Genomic DNA, 25,819 nt, shown 5'->3' with positions numbered 1-25,819 from the left:
CTCCTGCATGCCCCCATTGGGGATCAAGCCTGTAACCTGGGCATGAGCCCTTGACCAGACTCGAACCTGGGACCCCTCAGTCCGCAGGCCGATGACGCTCTATCCATTGAGCTAAATCGGCCAGGGCCATATTCTTTTTAAAAATATATATTTTTATTGATTTCAGAGAGGAAGGGAGAGGGAGAGAGAGAAACATCAATGATGAGAGAGAATCATGGATCGGCTGCCTCCTGCACGCCCCCATTGGGGATCAAGCCTGCAACCCGGGCATGAGCCCTGACCGGGAATCGAACCGTGACCTCCTGGTTCACAGGTCAATGCTCAACCGCTGAGCCACGCCGGCCGGGCCAGCTGCGATTTTCTTGGCGAGAAGCTGCGGTCACCCGCTGGCCTGGCCCCCCACAGGGCCCGGGCATCGCTGGCCCCGCCACTCGCCCTGGCCGCCCGGGGCTCCAGGCCCAGGGTCCTCCCAGCAGGCGCTGGGAGGAGTGACTGACCAGGAACAGATCGGCTTTATTTTTACTTCGCAGGGTTGCCCTCACAAAACCAAGGCTGCTATTTGTTTAACCAGCGGCCACTAAAAATAAATATTTAAACACTACATTGGGGCAGCCGAGCCAGGCCATGAGGCATGCTCTCCCCTCGGCGGCTGGGACAGGGGCGCCCTCGTGCCCCCAGCGCTGGGGGCCGGGCCGGCTCCAGAAGAGGACGAGCCTGTGATGTCACACATGGCCATGTGCCCCGGGGTCCAGGGAGAAGCGTAACCAAGATATTAGAGAAGCCGGCTCCCTGACTGGTGATCTCAATGGTCAGCGTCGACCTATGAACCAGGAGGTAACGGTTCGATTCCCGGTCAGGGCACGTGCCTGGGTTGTGGGCTCCGTCCCCAGTGCGGGGTGTGCAGGAGGCAGCCGATCAACCATTCTCTTTCATCACTGATGTTTCTCTTTCTCCCTCTCTCCCCATCTCCCTTTCTCTCTGAAATCAATAAAAAATATATTTTTACATAAAAAAAAAGTGCCCATTTCTTGCCGTCCACCCAGCGCCTCACGGCTCATTCACATGCTCCGCACACACTGCCCAGGGAGCCGGCCTGGGAAAAATGTCTATCGACTTAGAAACAAAAGCGTTCCAGGTTTCAGATTCCAGTCCGTATCGGCCAGGGCTTAGTTACAGGAAACAGACACCATGCTAACAATTTGGAGCAAAAGCGAGTTTGGACAGGAAATGAGGGGCTCAGGGCTTGATGGAGAGGCTGGAGGAGCAGGCGCGGGCCAGGCCCGTTGGAGCGAAGCCCAGAGCAGCGCCTGGGGACCAGCTGGCCCGGGGCTGCTGCCTCCGCCACATGATCCAGTGGGGGGCGGGGGGGGGGGAGGGTCAGAGGTCACCGCCTCTGTCTCTACACCTGGCTCTTTTTTTTTTTTTTTTTCATTTCAGAGCGGAAGGGAAAGGGAGAGAGAAACATCCATGATGAGAGAGAATCATGGATCGGCTGCCTCCTGCACGCCCCCTACTGGGGATCGACCTGCAATCCGGGCCTGTGCCCTTGACCGGAATCGAACCCGGGACCCTTCAGCCAAAGGCCGACGCTCTATCCACTGAGCCACATGGGCCAGGCTACACCTGTGTCTCTAAAAATCAATTTAAAAATCTTCATAATCCTTGTGCTCACGGACCTTTCCCTTCCTGACCCTCCTCCGCCCCAGCCCCATGTTCTCGCATTGGGCTCCTGAGCTTGGCGGGACCCCAGCGCCCAGGGCCTGCGTCTGGCCTGGCCACGGCTGCAGGGCCCCTACGCTGCCTCCCCCATCTGTCAGGGCCTCTCGCCATATGTTCCCGATTCTCCCACACTCAGGCTGCGGGGTAGGAGGGGCCGCCCGGGTGGGCAACGGCAGGCTCCCGGGGTCCTGGGTGGGCACGGGGAGGGGCTGCCCGCTCAGACCTGGGCTGCCCGCCCCCGGGGAGCTCCTGCCAGGGTGCCCAGAGCCTCTGCCTGCTGCTGGGGCCAGAGGCCAGGCATGTGCCCCACCTGTGGGAGGAGAGACCAACAGGGACGAGGAGGAAGACGGAACGCTTAGGTGAGGACTGGGGTGCTGCCGGCTTCTGGGGCAGCTGACGGGCAGCTAGCCCTCTCTGCCTTCAACTTCCTCATCTGCTCACCCCCCATCCATCCATCCCTCCAGCCAGCCGCCACCCCCCATCTACCCATCCATTCACTCGTCCATCCTCCCATCCCATACTCCTACCTTCTAGGCACTGTGGGTACAAAAAAAAAAAAAAGGCTAGCTCATCTCCCACGTCAGTATTAGGAAAACTATAATAACAGCAGCAATTAACTCCGAGGTGTGGTCAGGGCGCTGATGGCTGTGGAGTGAGTGCCCCACAGACACAGCGAAGGTTAAACAGGGGCGAGCCCCGAGGAGTCCCCCGTCCCTCCTCCTCCAGGAGCCCAAGCTCCCGAGGTGGGCTGGGACTGGCCCCCCCCAACCCTGAGGGAGGCTGAGGGACCCCCCATGAAGCCAAGGTCGGGCCGGGGCCAGCCCCCGCCTGCCTCGCTGGGGCCCGAGTTTCCAGGCTGCCAAGTCTCTGCCCCCCCAAGAGGAGCGAACCCAGGAACCCCCAGAGCGTGACCTCACCTGCGGAGGCGCCAGGCCCAGGCTGCCTGTGTGGCTGGTGCTTCCTTCCCTTCAGCGGCACTGCCTTGGGGTGGGGGGTGAGGGGCCTGGCTGCCTGGGGGGTGGGGGCAGGGTGGGGGAGGGGCCTGACTCGGCGATTCTGCTGGGAACATAGATGCAGACCCTCTGCCTTGCAGACCCCGGTGGGGACTGAAGAATAAAGATGCACATGAAGGCCTGGCTGGGCACCGTATACAGCTGGAGCCAACTAAATGCTGCCCGCAGTACATGTGTCATTTTCCTTTTCTTAAATATATTTTATTGATGTCAGAGAGGAAGGGAGAGGGAGATAGAAACATCCATGATGAGAGAGAATCATAGATCAGCTGCCTCCTGCACGCCCCATACTGGGGATCGAGCCGGCAACCCGGGCATGTGCCCTGACCGGGAATCGAAACCGTGACCTCCTGGTTCAAAGGTCAACCACTGAGCCTCACCAGCTGGGCCCCGTGTGTCCCCTTTCTACTCTGACGCTATGGACTGAGAGGTCTGGGTGCATGGGGTTGTTCCTACCACCCCACAAGCCTGGACAAAACCACCCTGCCCGTGGGCTCCATGAACTTGCACTTAACTGGGTGAGGGCAACGCCTCCTAAATCAAAACGCCTTTGACCCGCCTGGGGGTGCTGCCCCCCCTCACACTGCCCGGGAGTCTCTGGTAGAACTGTCATCACGCACATCCACGCGCCAGACAGCCAGGAGGCGTGGGGCCTCCTGAAGCGCCTTTTACACGCATGTAAACGGCCCAGGGCCCACAATGCACTGTGGGGGGTATGGGGGGGGGCAGGGGCCTTGCACACAAAGCCAAGGGTGAGCTGGTTGGCTGCATTTTAATGCTGGTGATTAAAAGATTAGCTCAGCGTGGCCAGCGTGGCTCAGTGGTTGAGTGTCCACCTAGGAACCAGGTCACGGTTTGATTCCTGGTCAGGGCACATGCCCGGGTTGTGGGCTCGATCCCCAGTAGGGGGCGTGCAGGAGGCAGCCGATGCATGATTTTCTCATTATAGATGTTTCTCTCTCTCCCCACTCTCTCCCTTCCTCTCTTTTTTTTTTTTTTTTTTTTAATTAAATCTTTATTGTTCAGATTATTACATTTGTTCCTCTTTTTTCCCCCCATAACTCCCCTCCTCCCAGTTCCCGCCCCACCATCCGCCCTCACTCCCCACCCACTGTCCTCATCCATAGGTGCACGATTTTTGTCCAGTCTCTTCCCGCATCTCCCACACCCCTTTCCCCCCAAAGAATAGTCAGTTCATTCCCTTTCTATGTCCCTGATTCTATTATAATCACCAGTTCATTCTGTTCATCGGATTATTTATTCACTTGATTCTTAGATTCACTTGTTGATAGATGCATATTTGTTGTTCATAATTTGTATCTTTACCTTTTTCTTCCTCTTCCTCTTCTTAAAGGATACCTTTCAGCATTTCATATAATCCTGGTTTGGTGGTGATGAACTCCTTTAGCTTTTCCTTATCCATGAAGCTCTTTATCTGACCTTCAGTTCTGAATGATAGCTTTGCTGGATAAAGTAATCTTGGTTGTAGGTTCTTAGTATTCATCACTTTGAATATTTCTTGCCAGTCCCTTCTGGCCTGCAAAGTTTCTGTTGAGAAATCAGCTGACAGTCGTATGGGTATTCCCTTGTAGGTAACTGAGTTTCTTTCTCTTGCTGTTTTTAAGATTCTCTCTTTGTCTTTTGCTCTTGGCATTTTAATTATGATGTGTCTTGGTGTGGTCCTCTTTGGATTCCTTTTGTTTGGGGTTCTCCGCGCTTCTTGGACCTGTAAGTCCATTTCTTTCACCAGGTGAGGGAAATTTTCTGTCATTATTTCTTCAAATAGGTTTTCAATATCTTGCTCTCTCTCATCTTCTGGCACCCCTATAATTCTGATGTTGGTACGCCTGAAGCTGTCCCAGAGGCTCCTTACACTATCCTCGCATTTTTGGATTCTTTTTTCATTTTGCTTTTCCGGTTGGGTGTTTTTTGCTTCCTCGCATTTCAAATCATTGACTTGATTCTTGCGCTCCTCTGTTCTGCTGTCAGGAGTCTGTATAATATTCTTTATTTCAGTCAGTGTATGCTTAATTTCTAGTTGGTTCCCCAATATAACATCGAGGGTCTCATTAGTTTTCTTGTAGATCTCATTAAGTTTATCGGCGGCTTCTAAACAGTTCTTGAGAGACCTTAAAAGTGTGGTTCTGAACTTTAGATCTTCCATTGACAATTTTGTCCTGTTTCTTTGTCTCCGCATTTTGTTATGCTTCCTTGGTGCACCCCCTAGTGGTCTTTGTTCGCAGTCTTATAAATCTTGATTGTTGTAGCTAATTCCAGGGAGGGTTTGACCTCCAGGCCAAGTGGCTATGAGAATCAGCTGTGTCTGCAGTGAGAGAACTTCTGTCCTCTAGGGAGGTGCTAATCTGGCGTTTGCCTGAGGCTATCCGGCAAATGCCTGTGTGCAGGGCTTGGGCGGGGCGGGTCGCACAGGATCAACAGGGTGGGCCGGAGAGAGCAGTTATGGCCGCTCTCAGTCCTGTCCCCAGGGGCTCTGCCTCTCTGAGTCCCAGCACCCGCTGCAAAGCTCGGAGAGAAAGCTGCACTTGCTCTGACCGAAGCCAGACAGTCCCGCTTCTCCGTTTGAGTCAGGGTCCCTAAAGACTCGCCCGGATCTGGAGCTCAGAGTCTGCGACTCCCTCCCGATTGAAAACGCCAACCGCGCCCTCCGCCGCCAGCCCGCTCCGCGCACTCCGCACCTCAGAATTTGACTTCAGCACTGCGCCTCCTCTGAGTGTCCGTATGCGTTTCTCTTTCCTCCTAGTTGTAGGACTTCCACTCAGCCAGCTTTCCAGTGGTTTTGGGTGATGTCCGTTCCGTCTTTTAGTTTCACTTTTGAAGTAGTTGTTCAAAGCAGCAAACTCAGGCGTTAACCTATGCCGCCATCTTGGTTCTCTCTTTTTCCCTTCCTCTCTGACATCAATAAAAATATATTTTAAAAAAAGAGGAGGGAGAGAGAGGAGCAAGTCAGGAAGGGGACAGGGTGACGATCTGCAGGGGAGCCCTGAGCCGAAACCCGCTGCCCTCCAGCCAGAGTCCCCTCTCGGGGGACAAGGAAGCGCAGCTCGTCGCCCTGCAGCTGGTCCTCCCGGAGGCAGGCTGCCCATGGTCCTTGCCACAGGCCCGTCGGCAGACAGATAGCGTCTTCCGTTGAAGGAAGCCAGCTGGTGGCTCGGGGCCTGGCCAGGGACTGCGTCCAAGCTCCCAGCGACCACAGGGACAAAGGCATCTGGCCGTCCCGGCCCACACCCCCGGGGGAGGGACGAGAAACCAGCTCCAGGAACAGCGGGGCTCCACTCCGACCCTCTGGCCGCAGATGAGCGGTCATCATTCAAGGGGACAGTCCTGCCAAGGAGACAGGCCCGAGGCCGGCCACCCGGCCACTTCCCCTGCTCACGAGCAGCCAGGCCAGGTCCAGGGATGAGCTTCTCCCCAGAATAGTGAAGAGGTAGGGCCTGACCTGGCTGGTGTGGCTCAGTGGTCGAGCATGTACCTATGAACCAGGAGGTCACAGTTCCATCCCTGGCTTGCGGGCTCCACCCCCAGTAGGGGGCGTGCAGGAGGCAGCCGACCCATGATTCTCTCTCATTGATGTTTCTCTCTCTCTCCCTTCCTCTCTGAAATCGATAAAAATACATTTAAAAAATAAAGCAAAGCAGAGAGAAAAGGCCAATTTGAAGCAGCTGCCACTTGCTGTGGTGTAAATACCCCTGCCTCACTGATTTCAGGCGGCCAGCGGGATGCCGGTGAACTGGGGAGTTGGGAAGAGCTGTGCACAGGGATGGTCGTGAGTGAGGACGACCCGGGCCAGCCAGCCACTGACTCCTAACCCAGAGGCCCCCGCTCCCGCCACAGGGACAAACCAGACACCTGTGAACCCCGGTCTCTGTGCGTTACCCACTGCCCCTCACCCCAAACGCTCACCGGTCTCTAGAGCCACAGCTTGGTGTGCCCAGCGGGATACAGGGCAACACCCAACAGTACAGAATCAGTCTCCCTCCTGCTGCCCGTCCTGTCCCCGGGATGCCCACTTTAGTGAATCCTTCTTTAAAAAGAAAAAAAATACATATATATATGGATTGATTTCAGAGAGGAAGAGAAGTATCAATGACGAGAGAGAATCATGGATCGGCTGCCTCCCGCACGCTCCCTACTGGGGATCAAGCCCGCAACCCGGGCCTGTGCCCCGACCGGGAATCGAACCGTGACCTCCTGGTTCATAGGTCAACGCTCAGTCACTGAGCCACGGCGGCCGCGCTGGAAAGAGCCGCTGTTATCTGGAGCCGGCCGCTTCCGTTCCTGGCCCTGACCTCCGGTCTCCGGAGACCAGCGTCTGCGGCCTGGGAGTGGAGGCCGTGTGTCTGGAACTGGCCGCTCCTCGGGCCCTGAGTCACCGAGACCTCCGTCTGCCCGTCTTCTCACTGTCATGACTCAGCTGGGCTCCTGGGGCTGCGTGTTCACCCGATGACGCAACCAAGATACTGGGTGCAGACGCCCCTTCGAGGTTATTTTTTGTTCATCCTCACCGAGGATACTTCCCATTGATTTTTAGAGAGAGTGGAAGGGAGGGGGGGGGGAGAGAGAGAGACATCAATGTGAGAGAAACACATCGACTGGTTGCCTCCTGCGCGCATCCCGGCCAGGGCCAGCGGGGAATCAAGCCTGCAACCCAGGTACGTGCCCTCGACTGGGAATCAAACTCGGGACCCTGTAGCCCGCAGGCCGACGCTCTATCCATTGAGCCACAACGGCCAGGGCAGCCGCTTTGTCTTTTACTGGAAGTCATACCGAAGGGGTCGCTGTCATCTGAACCATCGCGCTGTCACCTGCATTTTCATGCGTGTCTATTACAAGTTAGATGGGGTCTCAGGGCCTTTTCCCCCGAGTGGGACAGCAGGGACATCGTCTGGGGACGTGGAGAGGGCAGGGGGCCCCGGGAGGCAGGTGCAGCCCTGCGGGGCCATGGCAGCAGGCAGGTCCCCCGCCGGCCCCCAGCCCCTGCTGCACCTAAGCGCCTTTGCAGCCAGATTACAGCAGCTCGCTCGCAGCCACGCCGCCTAATCCCCAGGGCGGGCCCCAGCCAAGGGCTGGGAGGACTGTCAAGCAAGCACAGGAGAGTCTGGCCGGCGTGGCTCAGCATCGACCTATGAACCAGGAGGTCACGGTTCCCACCCCAGGTCAGGGCACACGCCTGGGTTGCCGGCTTGATCCCCAGTAGGGGGCGTGCAGGAGGCAGCCGATCAATAACTCTCATCATCGATGTTTCTCTCTCCCCCTCTCCCTTCCTCTCTGAAATCAATAAAAATATATTTAAAAAAATATATACATATTTTTTTTTCATATCTATTTTTAAAAAATATATTTTATTGATTTTTTACAGAGAGGAAGGGAGATAGAAACATCGATGAGAGAGAAACATCAATCAGCTGCCTCCTGCACACTCCCCACTGAGGATGTGCCCGCAACCAAGGTACATGCCCTTGACCGGAATCGAACCTGGGACCTTTCAGTCCGCAGGCCGATGCTCTATCCACTGAGCCAAACCGGCTAGGGCTCATATCTATTTTTTAATTGATTTCAGTGAAGAAGGGAGAGAGAGATAGAAACATCAATGATGAGAGAGAATCATGGGATCAGCTGCCTCCTGCATGCCCCCCACTGGGGATCAAGCCTGCTACCTGGGCATGTGCCCTTTGCTGGAATCGAACCCGGGACCCTTCAGTCCGCAGGCCGATGCTCTATCCACTGAGCCAAACCAGCCAGGGCAATAACAATATATATTTTTTAAAAAAGGTTTGTGTCATTTCACTCCCACCCTGCAGTCCGCTTCAATATCGCCCTCAAATCAACCGAGAAACGCCATGAACTTGTGGCTTAAGCTTTTTACTCCCCGGATGTCATACAACCCTCAGGCCGAAACAGAGGAGTCAAGGAGACACAATGGCTCTGCAGAGTCCAATAGAAAAATACTGTCGACGGGTTTATTGCGCCGAAGGAGCGACTGGCTATGTACAGATCGGCAGACCTCCAAGGACGAGTACTGACTGACGTGGCAAGTCCGTCGCTGCTGGGCATCGACGTGGGGGACACCGTGTGGTTAAGGCACGTGCGGGCCGCCAGGAGAACACGGGACGTCCTGGCCTGGTGACAGGTTCATTTCGCTTTTGTTCCTAAAAAACGCGTGAGCACCAAAATTGTCAAAGAACACTTGATAGTTTAGTCAAAAAACCAAAAAATGGTAAGGAATGTGGGTGGTGGGGGCGCATTTTCGGGATGAAATCTTTGGAGTTCGGTTTACTGCAAATAAAACCCACTGGACACGCCCTGATACACATAAATACTAGATCGCCTAGCAGGTCCTGGAACATCGGCAGCGCGCTTAACAACAAGCATCAAATAAATTAAAGGTGTTCTGGAGGCAAAAGGGGGGGAAAGAAAGGGAATTGTAAAGAATGAAACAGCCGTCTCCACCGACATAACACAGACAGGAGATGAAGGAACAAAAGCAAATACAATTTCACGCCCCCACACACTTGCATCAGGGTACAGCGGGGGGGTACAGCCGATTCACCACCGTCCTTCTTTGCCATCCTAAAGATGAATGGTTTAGCCCTGGCTGGTGTGGCTCAGTGGATCGAGCGTCGGCCTGCGGACCGAAGGGTCCCGGGTTCGATTCCGGTCAAGGGTAGGTGCCCCGGTTGCAGGCTCCTCCCGGGGCCCGGGCCCTGGTCGGGGCGGGTGCAGGAGGCAACCCATGGATGTGTCTCTCTCACATCGACGTTTCTCTCTTGTCTTCCTCTCTCTCTTCCACTCTCCCTAAAAAAAATAAAATAAAAATCAATGGGAAAACATCCTCAGGTAAGGATTAAAAGAAAATAATAATTGATATTTTATCCTTTGAGGAGAGAGGAAATACCAGATCTTTCTTGGATTTTAACGCCAGATCCACTGAGCCCACACGCATGGCAAGAACAGCCCTATTCTCTTAGGGTGTCTCCCTCGCCCCCTTTTGCCTAAAAGTGCCCCCACGTGACGCAGGGAGCAGGAGGGCGCGTGAGATGGCTCTTCCGGGGGGTGACGATACGAACGATGATCCATTCCCTTCTTCTACCATCGGAACCCAACGTGGCTTCCAAAACATCGCCGGCCGCGCGGCAGAGACAACAGGTAGAGACTGTGTGATGGGGACCAGTTACAACAGAACAGTGTTTCGTTACCATAATACTTGGTAGCGCAGGGGCTGGGGGAAGAAACAAACGACGACAGAAAAAACGTCTCATTCATTCATCGGGTACATTTCAAGTCACGGAGAACAGCGGGGTTCTGCTACAGCGTGTCCGGCGAGGAGAAACGCGTGTCCGAAGGCAGAAACATCACATTTTTGTTCCCAGAAGAAAAAAAAAAAGAAAAAAAAAGCTCAATCTTCAAATAGGAGTCCTCGGTATAAGAAAGGTCACGTGTAAAACAGATCCTGGTGCAATCGACTTGCAAAACGGGGTTGGTACCAAAAAAAAAAAAAAAAAAAGAAACAAACAATTTCCAGAAAAATAAATTAGAGAATGAAAAAGGTCTGGGCCCAGCACGGGGGCTGGACGTCAGGCTGTCCTGGCCGAGCCGTTGGTACTGCCGGCCTTGCTGTACCCCGGCTCGTTCTTCTCCAGCCACATCTCGGCCAGCTGCTGCGTGGACCCGTAGGTGGACGCCTTGGACCCCAGGCACATCTTGTACTGCTTGGGGTCCAGGTTGGGGTCGCAGAAGACGGGGTGGTGCACGTGGACCACCCCGACCTCCTGGCTGCGGAACGTCTTGAGGCCGGCCTGCACCACCTTGTTGAAGAGGTCCACGTCCTCCAGCCCCCAGCCCTGGATGGAGACGTCGAAGCCGCCCACCCGGACCAGGTCCCCCTTGTAGATGCAGGCGATGCCGAACCCGTAGTTCCTCCAGAAGCCCGTCTTCCGCGTGAAGGCGAAGTGGTTGTCGCTGGGGGCCTTGCCGCCGTAGACGATCCGGGGGTCGTACTGGCTGAAGATGATGGGGAAGTAGATCTGCTGGCCCAGCACCGTGTTGGCCCGGCACCGCTGCAGGAACTCGGCCGTGAACACCAGGTCCACGTCGCAGAAGAAGAGCAGCGACTCGTTGCGGAACTGCGCCGACCCCACCTCCAGGGCCAGGGCCCGCGAGAACTCCCCGGCCACGGGCAGGATCTGCATGTCGGCCTTGGGGTACTTGAGCCGGTAGTCCCGCATCAGCTCCACCTGCTTGGCCTTGTCCGGGTTCGAGTCCGAGTTGAAGAGCAGCACCACCAGCTTGACGTTCTGGTTGGGCGCCAGGCACGTCTTCTCAAAGTGGCCCATGAACCGGGCGAACATGTCGAAGCGCCCCGACAGCGGGATCAGGACGTTGATCTTGGTCTCTCTGGGCTCCTTGCGCTCGCTCCCGGCGCCGGGCAGCCCGAACGGCACCAGCCGCTTGAGCGAGTTGGACAGGAAGGACAGCGAGCCCGACTCCTGGTTGATCTGCTCGGCCAGCTCCCGGGCGTCCAGCTCCTCGTGCTCGGCGAACTGGATCTTGCTGAAGGTCTGCTGCAGGTAGGCGTGTCGGCGCACGGGCACCGTCACCTTCTTGCCCTTGTGCCGCTTGTAGAGCAGCAGCAGGTCCAGGATGTACTCGGCCCCGTACATGGGGTTGACGCGCCGGTAGCCGTACTGGATCTCCTTGAAGTCGATGACGCGGCCCCGGGCCTTGGCGTTGGCGTTGATCATCTCCATGACCTGCATGACGATGTCGTCCAGGGCCTCGCGCTGCGCCGAGTCCATCCCCCGCCGGGGGGGCTGGCCGTCGGCGGCCGAGTACAGGTGCCGGCCCGTCAGGAACTCCCACTCCAGGATCTCCTCGCGCCGGCGGGGCTGGAAGCGGGTGAAGGACGGGGGCGCGCCCAGCTGCAGGTCGTCCTTGTGCGTCTCGCCGCCGGCGCCGGCGTAGCGGCCCATGAGCAGGATCTCCCGGTGCAGCTGCAGGGTGCGGTGGCGCAGGGCGGCGATCTGGCCGCTCAGCACGTAGCTGTGCAGCCGGTACTGGTAGGGCGGGCTCTTGTTGGGGTGCAGGGTGATGGCGCGGTGGATCTTGCTGTTGTGCAGGTCCCGGATGTAGCCCTTCTTGTTCTGCTCGTAGTTCTCGTAGAACAGCTGCTGCATCTGGAAAGGGTTGGGGGGGAAATAAAAATTAAAAAAAAAAAACCAAGGCGGGGTTTTTTAGTGCGACGGGACGGAGCGCCCCCCTGCTTCTCTGTGGCACGCATACTTTCTTTTTTTCCCCAGTGATTTTGAGAGAGAGTGGAAGGGAGGGAGGTGGAGAGACAGAGAGAGAGAGAGAGAGAGCTATTGATGTCAGAGAGACACATCGATTGGTTGCCTCCCACACGCGCCCCGACCGGGGCCAGGGATTAAAGCTGCAACCCTGGTACGTGCCCTTAACTGGGAATTGAACCCGGGACCCTTTGGAACACAGGCCGACACTCTAACCACTGAGCAACACCGGACCGTTCTACCTGCCTACTTAAAAAAAAAAAAAATCAGAAATCTTTCTAAAGGGTGTCCCAAAATTCACGCAAGATTTGAATTTTGCGTGAGCATTAACAACAACAACAAGAAAAAATAAAAGCCTAATTTTACTTGGTTTATTGAATCAGATTCTAATATCTGCTGCCCTTTGATTTCAATCCCTTCAATTTGATAAGCATCACCAAGGACCAATGATGGCCCAGGAGCAGGGACCATGAAGACCAATGGAGACCAGGGCTTTGTGTCTGTGCCAGCAAAGCCTGGAGGCCATTGACCCGATGTGCTATTCCATACATAACCCTAGGCTGTATCCTTTATGAATCAATAAAAAATTTACAATTTTTCATTATAAACCTGTGTTTTCTATCAAAATTACTTCTTGCGTGAATTTTGGGACACCCTATATATGAGCCACAGCATACCAGAGGCCTGCGGAAAGCCTGCTCTACAGCAGCCCAAGGAGTTTAGAAGGATTCATAACTATAAACCGTGTAAACGAGACTTCCTCACAGACCAGAACTGGCCGGTGTAATTCTGCAGGCAGAGAGAAGGATGAAAAGGTTTTCCCAGGAAGAAGCACCATTAACTCAACACCCCAAGGCCGGTGTGGCTCAGTGGTTGAGCATCGACCCATGAACCAGGAGGTCACGGGTTCGATTCCCAGTCAAGGGCACAGGCCTGGGTTGCAGGCTCGATCCCCAGCTTGGGGGGTGCAGGAGGCAGCGATCAATGATTCTCTCTCATCATTGATGTTCCTACCTCTCTCTCCCTCTTTGAGATCAATATATTAAAAAAAAAAAAAATACCCAGGCCAAGACCACAGGCATAAACTGGGTCTGTCCCCGGCTCCCAGGACACGGGGTCCCCCCTATTAGGTCTCTTCTAATTCGCTTTCTGTGGGCGCTGCCAACTGTCATCCAATATGTTCAAGGGGTGGCTGCTTTGTATTTCAAAGACTCCATTGAGAAAGAGCCACATTCTTTATGGGGATTAAGCTGGGTCTCCCGCGGGAAGAAAGAGACCGTGCGTATGTGTCTTGAATGGTTGGTGTCCAATCCTGGAATCGAGATACCGTTTAGGAAAAGTCTGATCCATTTCAAAATAACTGGGGGTGACGCCTCGGGAAGTAAAACGACAACTGCCAACCACGCGAGGCAGCTGGACCGAGAGGGTGCTGGGAGCCCTGCCCGGTTCGGCTCAGTGGATAGAGCGTCGGCCTGCGGACTGAAGGGTCCTGGGTTCGATTCCGGTCAAGGGCATGTACCTTAGTTGCGGGCACATCCCCAGTAGGGGGTGTGCAGGAGGCGACTGATGGATGTGTCTCTCTCATCGATGTTTCTAACCCTCTATCTCACTCCCTTCCTCTCTGTAAAAAATCAATAAAATATATTAAAAAAAAAAAGTGTGTGCAGGGGGCCGTTTGTGGTTGGGCAGGTGAACAGCGCCCGTGGGAGCAGAGGCCTGTGGGCAGCCGGAAACCCGTATCTAAACCCCCATCTGTGCTCTTTGCTAACGCGCGTCCCGGGCGGTGGGGGGTCACTTCCGCTTTCCGGCTTTTCTTTTCTCATAGATAAGCAAAGGTGGTCACATAGGAAGAATGAATGCAGGCAGACCTATCCTTATTTTTGTTTTTTATAAATATCTTTTTATTGATTTTTGAAAGGAAGGGAGAGGGAGAGAGAAACATCCATGATGAGAGAGAATCATGGATCGGCTGCCTCCTGCACGCCCCCCACTGGGGATCGAGCTCCCAACCTGGGCCTGTGCCCTGACTGGGAATCGAACCCTGACCTCCTGGTTCCTAGGACGATACCCAACCACTCAGCCACACCTGTTCGGGGCACGTGCCCGGGTTGCTGGCTGGATCCCCAGTGGGGGGCATGCAGGGGGCAGCCGATCCATGATTCTTTCTTATCATGGATGTTTCTCTCTCTCTCTCCCTCTCAACTTCCTCTCTCTAAAATCAATAAAATATAAAAAAAAATAGATTTAAAGCTAAAAACCATGACCCCACCTTTCTGGACAAGCGAGTGCAACCTGCGGAAGCAGATTCCAGCCGGAGGAGGCATCGGAGGCGGTGAGGGAGCGGGCAAGCGCCCTGTGCCCTGTGGCACCGCAGCCCATCCCCGGCGGCAGCGCCCGTGTCCACACGGGGGCGGTGAAGCCCTCAGGGACCTGGGCTTCCTGAGAAAAGCTGCTGACTTGGCGATGGATGGAGCCCATCGTCGGGCACCTGGGCTTTGTGGGCAGGTGGGAAGCTGAGTCTCGGCAGGGCTGGGGGGGGGGGGGGGGGGGCGGAGATTGGGGACAGAAGGCCAGGAGTGGAGGGCCACTCCAGGGAGGGGTCGGCGGGGATTGCAGGCCTCCCTCTCCACCCACTTCCTTCCCTTCCTTCGCTCCCAGCCTGCAGGCAGCCGGCAGCCGCCCTGCCTTGGCCCGGAACCAGCGCTGAGCCGGTCCAAATGCCAGTCTGGGCGTCTTTTAAAGTGGAAATGACTCAAAGGAACTCAGCAACTCCACCCCCCCAACCCCGTGCCCTCCGGAGGCAGGAAAGCCATTCCTCGTTACAGCGGCTTCAGTCGGAGAGCGGAAAAGAGCCGCCTACGAACCAGGAGGTCACGGTTCGATTTGATTTCTGGTCGAGGGCACGTTTCAGGTTCGAGCCCTCCGGTCGGGGCGGGTACAGGAGGCAACGGTCAATAATGTCACTCTCACATCTATGCTTCTCTCTCCCCCTTCCTCCCTTCCATTCTCTCTCTCTCTCAAAAAATAAAATAAAATAAAAAAATCAATGGGAAAAATATCCTAGGGTGAGGATTAACAACATACAAAAATAAGGAGAATCTATGTGTGTCTTCTAAAGACGTGGCTCTGATGATGAAATCAGGGGGATTTCATGAACCCTGGGGAGCCTGACACACGGCCTTTTATGAGCCTGACCTGTAAGCCATGTGATTCCGAAAAGGCCATCTCGTAAAACTTTTTACGTCACTTATGACTTTTTAAACCTTTAAAAAAAATTTTTTTTTTATTGATTTCAGAGAGGAAGGGAGAGGGAGAGAGAGAAGCATCCATGATGAGAGAGAATCATCGACTGGTTGCCTCTTGCACACCCCCAACTGGGGATCAAGCTGGCAACCTGGGCATGTGCCCTGACTGGGAATCGAGCCCGGGACCCTTCAGTCTGCAGGCTGATGCTCTGTCCACTGAGCCACACCAGCTAAGGCTAAATCTGTTTTTTTTTTTTTATTATGAAGCAATATATATTCATTACAAAATACTGAAGAGACAAGCTTACAAGCTTACTCTTGCTGACATTTAAAAAAATGTTGTTCTTAGATACATATTCACAGGTAAGGTAAAATAAGAAAGCAAATATGTATGTGTCTTAACTTAAAGGGATAGCCCTGGCCGATGTGGCTCAGTGGATAGAGCATTGGCCTACGGACTGAAGGGTCCCGGGTTCGATTCCGGTCCGGGGCACATGCCCGGGTTGCGGGCTCAGTGCCCAGTGGAGTGGGCGGGGGTGGGGTGGGGGGAGGGGGCGGCGTGCAAGAGGAAGCCAATTGATGATTCTCTCTCATCATTGATGTTTCCATCTCTCTCTCTCCTTCTCCCTTCCTCTTTGAAATCAATAAAAGTATTTAAAAAAAAACACACACAAAAACTTACAGGTATAGTAAGTCCTCACTTAACATCCCAGACAGGTCCTGCAACTTTCAGCAAAATGATGTATAGCAAACCCCCTGCTATCCCGGCTCATACATGATAGATGAGAGTTCAGTCCCCGAGGTATCTCAGCGACGTTAGGAAACGACAGCGGGCGAGAGGTTACCTGAAGATCACGTCCAAGTCATCAATCCACTCTGATCATCTGATTTTCCTGAAATAGCTGATCGCACTGACCGCTAAGTAAAATCAAGCTATTCTACTCCTTGTCAATCAGGACTTTAGCCCAACACGAGATACCACAATCACAAGCCACAAGAAAAGCAAAAATTTCACAGAAGGGAGAAAGCTTAAATAAGGCACATGTCAACCGAAGGCTAGAAGTACAATTAAAAAAAAAAAAAATTTGATTTCGGAGAGAGGAGGGGAGAGGGAGAGAAACATCGATGAGCTCTCTCATCATGGATCGGCTGCCTCCAACGTGGCACCCTGGGTGTACGTGACCCTAGCAACGCAGCCAACACCAGGCCTAGCCCTGGAACACACAGAAGCAAAGCATGTTTCGCTTTAAGTTCGTCTTTGTGTGAGCTTGCTCACAAATATGCGTCTATACAAACACTCGAGACCCCTGTACAGCTTTTGTTCCCCAGCCTGGGGGCGTTAATCCAATGTGAGATTCTCCCTCGAATTACTGATAAACTTGACAGCAAGCCCACTAATGAGAGTCCCTGTTGAAACATCAGCTTGTTGATAACTAATCATAAGGAATGTCCATGCTCTCTCACTGACCAGTCCAATCCCAAATGCAACCCCAGCGCCGCGGTTCTGGTTAGGGTCAAGCTGAAACCTGCGTTTAAATTATACATTTTAAAAAAGATGCCCTCGGGGAAATTTCCCATCTGCACTGATTTGTTAAGTTTCAGACTGTATTCTGAGAATATCCCCAAGTCCTTCTATCCTTCTATTTTTTAAAAATCATTTTTATTGATTTCAGAAGGAGAGAGGGATAGAAAAAAAAAAAAATCAATGATGAGAGAGAATCACGGGTTGGCTGCCTCCTGCACGCCCCCTACTGGGGATGGAGCCCCCCTGCAACCCGGGCCTGTGCCCTGACCGGGAATCGAACCGTGACCTCCTGGTTCACAGGCCGACGCTCAACCACGGAGCCACACCGGCCGGGCTGTCCAAGTTCTTTAAACCCATTCGCTTCGGGCGGAAGTGCCAGCAGCGGAAAGCACTAGGCCTGCCTTACGCGTCGGCAGTGACATTGGTTCTTCTTCGGTTCTGGGCGTGAAAGGCGGTTTCGAGAAACTAAAAACAGACGCAGCGCTCCCCAGAATAGAACCCTCCGTGACCACGAACCGCGGGGCCCGTCCCTGTTTCCCTGTTGGCTGCTTCCAACCCGCATTCCAGCTGCATCAGCAACTGGATCCGCGTGAGTCACCACGGCGCTGGGACACATCGCCCGGGACGGGTGAGGGGCCGGGGAGAGCGCCTCCATTCACACAGTGCGGTGCGCACGGCCGGAAGTTGTGAAGCAGCCACGTTAGGCCAGGCCTGGTTCCACCACAGCCGCCCAGTACTTTAGAGCAGTGGTTCTCAGCCTTCCTCATGCCGCGGCCCTTTCATACAGTTCCTCATGTTGTGGTGACCCCCCAATGTCATGGTTACAAATGGAACATAATGAAAGCAGAGTGATTCATCACAAAAACGATATGTAATTAAATATGTGTTTTCCGATGGTCTTAGGCGACCCCTGTGAAAGGGTCGTTCGACCGCCAAAGGGGTCTCGACCCACAGGTTGAGAACCGCTGCTTTAGAGCATGAAAAAAAACTTATTTATTTTAAAGGATATTTTTATTGATTTCAGAGAGAGGAGGGGAGAGGGAGAGAGACAGAAACAGCCATGAGGACAGAGAATCACAGATCGGCTGCCTCCTGCACGCCCCACACTGGGGATCGAGCCCGAAACCCGGGCCTGTGCCCCGACCGGGAATCGATCCGTGACCTCCTGGTTCATAGGCTGATGCTCAGCCACTGAGCCACGCCGGCCGGGCTGAATGTGCTGTGGCGGGAAGGGGTTCTGTTAGAATGAAATTGGCTTGAATCCCTCGGCCGTGGGCACTGTCCAGCCATCAATCCCGCCCTTCCTAACAAAAGTGCTCCATCCTTCTGTTCAGGAATGGCGTTTATTTTTTCTTGGTCCCGCATCCATTCAGAGCAGCGGTTCTCAACCTTCCTCATGCTGCGACCCTTTAATACAGACCCTCATGTTGTGGTGACCCCAATTTCATTGTTACAAATTGAACATAATGAAAGCAGAGTGGTTCATCACAAAAACAATATGTAATTATAGATGTGTTTTCTTAGGCGACCCCAGAGGGGTCTCGACCCACAGGTTGAGAACCACTGATTCAGTGTGATGTGTCCACACGCTTTGGGGAGGCAGAGCGGGGCCTCAGAGCGCCTGGCCTAATACTGCTTCCTCCCTTGGCCCCTGCCTTCCGCCTTCGGGCCCTTTGGGGGCTACTGTGATGCATTTCCCGGTGGACAAGGAGCTCAAGGAGCTCGATTCCTCCTGAGGGTGGCGGCTGTGAGTCACCGGATGGCGAGATTACGAGGTGGGCAGTGCCGGCGGCAGGGAAGACATGCAGACAGGCATTCCCGGCCCTGTGGTGCCTGGGCTGCGAGGGCTGCCCTTCCCTTTTAATCCCAGGGATGCACGTCCTTCCTAGAGCCACCAGACTGACAGATGGAAAGGGAGGGAGGGAAGGAAGGAAGATCGTCGCCATCCGCCTTTCCTGACTCTGAGCCCAAGAGAGAACTGGAGGCAGGCCTTGGCTCCGTGGCTGAGCATCGACCTACGAACCAGGAGGTCAGGGTTCGATTCCCGGGCAGGGCACAGGCCCGGGTTGCAGGCTCCATCCCCAGCGGGGGGCGTGCAGGAGGTGGCCGATCCATGATGCTCTCTCATCATCTCAAGTCAGCAGCACGCCAGCCAAAGGCCGTCTCCGCAGCGGAGGACACGCTTGGCAACGGGGCAGCGGGTCCACAGGCTGCTTGTGCAGGATCCCGTCTACCCGCCTGCCCCTGGGCCTGAGTGGGGGCCCAATGGTATGAGGGCATTTGTGACTCCCGGCCGCATTCACTGACCCCAATTTAGGAAAATTTTTTTTCTTTTTACTTGAGGGCCCTGAAAACACACACACACACACACACACACACACACACACAAACTGGCCACACCTGTTGACAACGTCAAGGTCATGAATGGCCATGACAAGGTCAAGGTTAAGAGACATGTTCACTAAACAGTGCGTGTGACCCTGGCCCGCACCCCGGATCACTTGAACGTTGAAGGGTTTTGTTTTTGGCCATGAAGGACGTTATTAGGTGAAATATAAACAGAGCCCGGAGATTAGATACTAGTGCTGTGTCAGCATGAATTTCCCGACTGTGATTGTCACGCTGTGTTCCTGTTTTTAGGAGAGAGGTACACAGTGAAGTATTTAGGGGCAAAAGGGGGCATTGGGCCCGGCCAGTGTGGCTCAATGGCTGAGCTGATTCAACCTATGAACCAGGAGGTCACGGTTCGATTCCCGGTCAGGGCACAGGCCCCGGTTGCGGGCTCCATCCCCAGTAGGGGGCGTGCAGGAGGCAGCCGATCGATGATTCTCTCTCATCATGGATGCTTTTCTCTCTCTCTCCCTACCTCTCTGAAATCAGTAAAAATGTATTATATATATCTATATCTATCTATCTATATATATATATAAATAAAAGCGGGGGCATTGGGTCTACAACTTACTTTGCAACTTACTCTCAAGTGGTTCAGGGAGAAAGAATGTATACAGACAGAGAATAAACGATAAAGCTGATGTGGTGAATGTCTACCTTCGAGAAATCTGGGTGACGGACATATGGGAGGTCTTGGTCCTACTCTTGGAATTGTTCTAAGTCTAGAATTATTTTAAAATAAGAGAATTACCCCCCAAAAAAGTGGTGAGAAATGACAGTGGTGGTTTTTGGCAACACTCTATGACTCCGCCATCAACGAATACATCATGGAATTATGGTCAGAGATTCCTTAAAGGTTCCTTAGCCGTTCACGGAGGTTTTCGAAAGTGGGAAGTAAGACTTCTTGAACCTGAAATCTGTTTCGTTGAACCTAAGCTTTCAATATTTTATACTTTGGATTTTCCTCCCTTAAAAAAATTTTTTTTTTTTTTTTAAATTAAAGTTACCAACATGACAATACCTCATTATACTCTTAGAGGTTTCCTGGACAAAAAAAAAATCTGTGACTATTTCTGTCTCTAATTCCTCCCTTTTGCCTGCTGGGCCGTGGGCAGGACATCGATTTATTATAACCGATAATTTCCAGGGCCTCCTGGTCCCTAATTACCGCCGTCCACACTGATGATTCAGAGGGGAAAAGAGACCAACCAGCTTGCGCTGCCCAAACCAGCGTGCCCTTCAGCCGGGGAAGAAAGCCTGGTCGTCATTGTTCTCTTACTATACACAGCGCAGCTCTCAACCCGCATGGGATCGACAGCGTTTCCTGACAGCTCAGTGGCTAGAGCGGCGGCGGCCTGTGGGCTGAAGGGTCACGGCTTTGATTCCGGTAAAAGGCACGTACGTCCCTCGGCTGCAGGCTCGAGCCTGGTCGGGGGCTCGTGTGGGAGGCAAAGCATGGACGTGTCTCTCTCACATCAATGTTTCTCTCTCCCTCTCATTCCCCCTCCCTTCCACTCTCCCTAAAAAAAAAAAAAAAAAAAAAATCAATGAAAAAATATCCTTGGGGGAATATTATGAACACAAACACTGCCCCCCCCCCCAAAAAAAAGAGATACCCTTAAAAAAACCACTCATGCCCTGACCAGTTTGGCTCAGTGGCTAGAGCGTCGGCCTGCGGACTGAAGGGTCCCAGGTTCGATTCCAGTCAAGGGCATGTGCCTTGGTTGTGGGCACCTCCCCAGTAGGGGGTGTGCAGGAGGCAGCTGATCGATGTTTCTCTCTCATGGATGTTTCTAACTCTCTATCCCTCTCCCTTCCTCTCTGTAAAAAATCAATAACATATATTTAAAACAAACAAAAAAGCCACTCATTGAAAGAATGATGCTCAATAGGAAGCCAGGGAGGCAGAGAAGAGAGCCGTGTTTGGCCACCTCAGTAACCTGGCGACAGAGAAGGGAGGGATGAAACACACACTTTGTAACCCGTGAGAAAACGTGTGGGGATGGAGCCCGAAACCCGGGCCTGTGCCCTGACCGGGAATCGAACCGGCGGCCTCTTGGTTCACAGGTCGACGCTCAACCACTGAGCCGCGCCGGCCGGGCTAAAAGGAACATTTTTACTAAAGAGAAACAACAACAGACAGAAGGAAACAAAACCAAAAGCAAAGAAAGAAACCTAAAGGGGGAGAAACACGTAAATAAATCTTGTCTGTTTCTCAGAATTAGTCCACTCCTGACAGTTTTTCTTTTAAATATTAACATAGCATTTATAGTCAAAAGGAAAATGAAACCACACACCACCTCAGATGGGAAGATAAGCTTTTTCCCCGACACCGCATCTTTGGAAACAAACAAAAAATCTTTGGCTGGAAGAGGAGGAAAGAGTTACCCACGTAAAACTTAAGAATGGGAGGAGTTAGTATTACCAAGTGCCTCCCCACTTTGCCAGCGAACAACTGTATTTAAAAACTGGTCACTCCGGCCCTCAGCCCTGGCCCGTGTTGCCCAGTGGTCAGAGCGTCTGCCCCTGGACGGAGGAGTCTCAGGCTCGATTCCCGGGTCAGAGCGCATACGGGCACGATCTCCAATAGGGGGCGCGCAGGGGGCAACCGCTCCATGATTCTCTCTCATCATGGAGGTTTCTCTCTCTCTCCCTCTCCCTTCCTCTCTGAAAGGAATAAATAAAGAAAAAATAAAGAAAAGTTTCTACATAAAGAAAAAAATCGCTCTCGGCTCCTTAATATTCACCTGGTAGGACGCACGGAATGTGTTTATCTGCTGTAAGCTGTTCGGACCTGCACTAATAGTGCAGACGCCTAAGGCACCCGAACAGCCATAAAACGAACGGGGCGGGGGGTGGGGGTGGGGAGAGGGGACCAACCCCGGCCTCCAAGCAGATCGATTCGGCAAGTTTCCTCACGAGAGCCAAGCAGAGGCCTGCCCAGGCTTCATAGTAACAAGACTCGAAAAATCAAACGCCACCGGCCCCAAGTACAAACGGTCGGAAACACGGGACCAAAGGCAAGCGCATCAGCCTGGACTCAGCTATAAATAAGGCACTAAGCCCGGCCGGTGTGGCTCAGTGGAACATCGCCGTATGAACCAGGAGGTCACGGTTCGATTCCCGCTCAGGGCACACGCCCGGGTTGCGGGCTCGATCCCCAGTGTGAGGCATGCAGGAGGCAGCCGATCCATGATTCACTCTCCTCACTGATGTTTCTCTCTCTCTCTCTGAAATCAATAGAAACATATATATATATATTTTTAAATATATTTTATTGATTTTTTACAGAGGGGAAGGGAGAGGGATAGAGAGTTAGAAACATCGATGAGAGAGAGAAACATCGATCAGCTGCCTCCTGCACACCCCCTACTGGGGATGTGCCCACAACCAAGGTACATGCCCCTGACCTGAATCGAACCCGGGACCCTGAGTCCACAGGCTGACGCTAGGGCATATATATATTTTTAAAATATTTTTTATTGATTTTTTTAAAGAGAGGAAGAGAGAGGGATAGAGAGTTAGAAACATCAATCAGCTGCCTCCTGCACACCCTCCCACTGGGGATGTGCCTGCAACCCAGGTACATGCCCTTGACAGGAATCGAACCTGGGAACCTTCAGTCCGCAGGCCAACGCTCTATCCACTGAGCCAAACCAGTAAGGGCTTTTTTTTTTTTTTTTTTTTTTTAAAGAGAGAAATCGTTGCAATAAATGTCAGGCACCAGAGAAAATAACCTGATACAAACCCCTCTCTCCCTGCGAGTGTTCACTGAGCGAGAACAGAAACGAACCAGGCGGGGTCAGCCGTGGTGACGTGACGGATGGGGGGCGCTGGCCTGGCCTGGCCGCGCGGACGCTGAAAGGGCCTTTGTTGCCCGGGAGCAGGTTCGCTGCCCTGGGACCATTACGCATTTCTTACAGGAATAACACGGCGCGTTATGGGCTCGCTCGGATGATAAGCTCTTTATGAGGGATGGAGTCTGCAGCCCTTCGCAAACAAAGGCCTCTCTGTCTGCGATTTCCTAGAAGTCAAGAAGCTAAAACTCACATCCTGCACAATGCCCACTCAGACGGACAGAGGGCCACTCTTTCAGGCCTCACCCCACTTCCCCGGGGGCGCTGGGCAGCGAACACGAGACCGCGGCGGACGCAGCAACCTCACGTCTGTGTCCAGTTAGAGCATCCCTGGGTCCCAAGTACTCTTCCTTTCTTTTGAAACATCTTTTTCTTCTTTCTTTCTTTTTTTAAATATATTTTATTGATTTTTTACAGAGAGGAAGGGAGAGGAGAGTTAGAAACATCCAAGAGAGAGAAACATTGATCAGCTGCCTCCTGAACACCCCCCACTGGAGATGTGCCCACAACCCAGGTCCATGCCCCTGACCGGAATCGAACCCAGGACCCTTCAGTCCGCAGGCCAACGCTCCATCCACTGAGCCAAACCGGTTAGGGCTCTTCTTTATTTTTAAAATTGATTTCAGAGAGGGAGAGGGAGAGATAGGAACATCAATGATGAGAGAGAATCATGGATCGGCTGCCTCCTGCACGCCCCACACCGGGGATTGAGCCCGCAACCCAGGCATGTGCCCTTGGCCGGAATCGAACCTGGGACTGGGACCCTTCAGTCCCCAGGCCGACGCTCTATCCACTGAGCCACACCGGCTAGGGCTTTCTTTCTTTTTAAATATATTTTTATTGATTTCAGAGAGGAAGGAAGAGGGAGAGAGAGAAACATCAATCAATGATGAGAGAGAATCATGGATCCGATGCCTCCTGCACGCCCCCTACTGGGGATCGAGCCTGCAACCGAGGCCCGTGCCCCTGACCTGGAATCGAACCTGGGACCCTACAGTCCGCAGGCCGACGCTCCATCCACCGAGTCAAACCAGCCAGGGCTTAATATTTTTTTCCATTCCCTACGCCATTCATTAAAAATGAGTCACAGGCCAGCAGAGGGGAATTAAGTCCCGCCTCCAAGAGGGAAGATTATCCAAAATAATGTGTGCATGTCAGAGGCGCCACAGTCATTAATAAAAACTTGTAACTACTTTTGTTGTTAATCCTCACCCGATTATATTTTTTCCTTTTTTTTTTTTTTTTAAGAGAGAGACTCGGAGGGCGGGAGGGAGAGAGGGAGGGAGGGAGGGAGAGAGACAGAATCATCGGTGTGGGAGAGACACATCAACTGGTTGCCTCCTGCACATGCCCTGATTGGGCCAGGGATTGAACTTGCAACCCAGGGATGTGCCCCTGACCAGGAACCGAACCCAAGACCCTTTGGTGCAGGGACCGACGCTCTAACCACTGAACCACGCCAGCCAGGGTGCCACTACTTTTTTTTTTTTTTTAAATGAAATTTGTTGATAAGCAAATCTCAAGTTATGGTTCATGGCGACCAACCATCGCCGAGGCTTAAAAAAAACAAAAAAGCAGCTGAGGTCTGAGGAGCATGGATCACCCGGGCGCATCAACAAGACATTTGTGAAATCCACCGCGGGGACAACAAGCGACGGAAAATGCCGCTTTGTTCCGGCGTGAAAGTGCTTGTCGCCTGCACCTCGGGCCACGTGCGATCTGTGTGCGGGGTCACATCGACGGCGGCCCCTTCCCTGGCCGTTACGGGGGATTTACTGCGGACCAGCGCTCGCCGTCACCGGCTTCTATCTGGCTCCACAACTCGTTGCACTTAACGCGGTGGCACAGCGGAGGGGAGAAAGGGAAAAACCATGTCAGGCATTAGCCTGCCAAATATTTATGATGCCCGGCCGGTGTGGCTCAGTGGGTTGAGCCTCACCCTAGGAACCAGGAGGTCATGGTTCGATTCCCGGTCAGGACACATGCCCGGGTTGTGGGCTCGATCCCCAGTGGGGGGCGTGCAGGAGGCAGCCGGTCCATGATTCTCTCTCATCATGGATGTTTCTCTAAATCAATCAATCTCTCCTCTCTCTCTCCCTCCCTCTCTGACTGACGGAAAGATAACCTCCGCCTCCAGCGAAGACGTCACCGGAAATGCTGTCAGAGCTTGAAGGGCTCGGATGGTGCTCAGGACACGAGCAACCAAAAGACCTCGCCAGAGGAGCCGTAAACAGAGCGGCTCCTCCGGCTCCACCGCCAAGAGCCTGGCTCTGGGTTTGGGCCTGGAAATTCGCTCTGTAACAAACATCTCGAGTGACTCTCTCTCTCTCTCTTTTAAAAATATTTTTAAAAATTTATTTCAGAGAGAGGAAGGGAGAGGGAGCCTGCCAGCTGTATTCTGCCGAAAACGGCATGAAATACCCAACCCGCTTTCCTTGCTGCCCAAAATCCATGACACAGCCCGGCCCGTGTGGGTCAGTGGTCGAGCACTGACCTAGGAACCAGGAGGTCACGGTTCGAATCCCGGTCAAGGGCACACGCCTGGGTTGTAGGTTTGATCCCCCCCGGTGGGGGGGTGTGCAGGAGGCAGCGGATGGATGATTCTCTCTCATCATGGATGTTTCTATGTCTTTCTCCTTCCCCCTTTCTCTCTGAACTCAATAAAAAAATTAAAAAAAACAAAAGCAAAAAAAATAAAAAATCCATGAGAACAGGGACCCCCCCCCCCTAAATCTGGTGAGGTGTCGCCTGTGTCGGGTGCGCTCGG

The 25,819-nt window shown here is 53.3% G+C and overlaps 1 protein-coding gene across 1 annotated transcript in view; it reads right to left on the bottom strand.

The window, feature by feature from the left end:
* Positions 1–8,683: 8,683 nt before the first annotated feature.
* CHSY1 (chondroitin sulfate synthase 1) overlaps positions 8,684–25,819 on the bottom strand; it is a gene marked incomplete at its 5' end in the record, with an annotated part of 30,568 nt that continues 13,432 nt past the window's right edge. The window contains one exon of the mRNA XM_081114830.1: positions 8,684–11,923. Within this exon, the coding sequence (XP_080970956.1) occupies positions 10,325–11,923 (1,599 nt within the window). The 3' untranslated portion in view covers positions 8,684–10,324. The remainder of the gene's footprint in view (positions 11,924–25,819) is intronic.

The sequence above is a fragment of the Myotis nattereri genome (genome assembly GCF_964212035.1).
Source record: "Myotis nattereri genome assembly, chromosome: 21".
Taxonomy (NCBI): Eukaryota; Metazoa; Chordata; class Mammalia; order Chiroptera; family Vespertilionidae; genus Myotis; species Myotis nattereri.
Note: the sequence above shows the minus strand (reverse complement) of the source record. Positions and strands in the feature narration are given on the sequence as shown.